Genomic DNA, 1,216 nt, shown 5'->3' on the forward strand with positions numbered 1-1,216 from the left:
AAGGCTGTTACAAGTGTCAATGGCCTCCTCAGGAACAAGCAAGAGCTGTGCTGGGTCCCTGTCCCAGGGGAGACAAGGACATCCTAGCGCTGCTCCCTTTTTCACTTCAAGCTCACAGACCACTTTGCAAAGCACCATTCACCATGGGACAACAGTCCCAACTCCACAGCCAGGGCTAGTAAGGAAAACAGAGGGATTTCCCACAGTCACAGCTCTGCTAAATCTTTAAGAGATTTAATAGAATTATGGGATCTGGTGGTACCACAGTTCCTGTTTGGATATATATAATATAATGAATGATTCGAACAGTCTCTGCTCCCGGTCCCTGTGCCCTGGGAACCAAGTGTACTCAGGCACACCAAGCTGTTCTGAACAGAGAAGAGGCAAAAAGGAGGATGTCTTTCAGTCACCAGTTGAGCCCCTGTTCAAGCTGGGGGATTTACCAGCACAGCTCTCCATTTGAACACTTACAACAGTACAAGAAAACCTTGCCTTGGCTTAACAATCACAGTCTGAAGCCAGAACAACCTAAATCAGAAAAAAAAGTGTATCTCACTTCGAAACAAGAATCTCTGGAGAAGGAAACTAAATCACCACAGTTGTGTCCATAAATTTCCTCATGCAGATAAGCACTGAAGCTACATCAGCAGTTCAAAAACACTTTCTCCCAGACTGCCTCCCTTCAGCCATCTACCCTGGTAGCTGATCCTACAGCAAGACCAAGTCACAGAGGGGAGTCACCTTGTAAGGAGGCTGAGCTGCTCTCTACTAGCAGCTGCTGCAGAATCTGTAGGAACTGACTCCGGAGGAGGTCACAGACAAGGACATCCTCATTTGTTTCCAGGAAGGTCCTTAGAGTCATCAACACCTTCCTAGCCACCTCCACAGAGCTTGAGCAGACCAGGTCCTGTGAGGGAAGAAGCACACACATTACCTTTCTGCCCTGATTAGGCAGAAGTCACTGCTATTTAACACTGTTATGCTAGTCTGGTGTCTTGGGAAACAGCCTAATAAAGCACCATTCATATTAAGTATGTCCCGATTAAATAGAGAACTGAATAAAGCAGATGGACTCTCATCTGATAGGCACCTCTGAACATTATCTTGTTTAAAGAATGTATTTGGCTATATAACTCCCATCCAGCACACAAGTGTAGAAGCAACATACATTTAAGGTCAAGGTTTTAAGACAAGTCAGATCCTAAAACCAGGGCCC

General features: G+C 45.7%; 1 protein-coding gene across 1 annotated transcript in view; it reads right to left on the reverse strand.

The window, feature by feature from the left end:
* LOC104523187 (meiosis inhibitor protein 1) overlaps positions 1 to 931 on the reverse strand; it is a 12,550-nt gene extending 11,619 nt beyond the window's left edge. Inside the window, exon 1 of the mRNA XM_029084421.1 lies at positions 742 to 931. Coding sequence (XP_028940254.1) covers positions 742 to 931 — 190 coding nt within the window. The remainder of the gene's footprint in view (positions 1 to 741) is intronic.
* Between the last annotated feature and the right edge of the window lie 285 nt (positions 932 to 1,216).

The sequence above is a fragment of the Antrostomus carolinensis genome, unplaced genomic scaffold (genome assembly GCF_000700745.2).
Source record: "Antrostomus carolinensis isolate BGI_N321 unplaced genomic scaffold, ASM70074v2 scaffold48043, whole genome shotgun sequence".
In the NCBI taxonomy this organism is placed as follows: domain Eukaryota; kingdom Metazoa; phylum Chordata; class Aves; order Caprimulgiformes; family Caprimulgidae; genus Antrostomus; species Antrostomus carolinensis.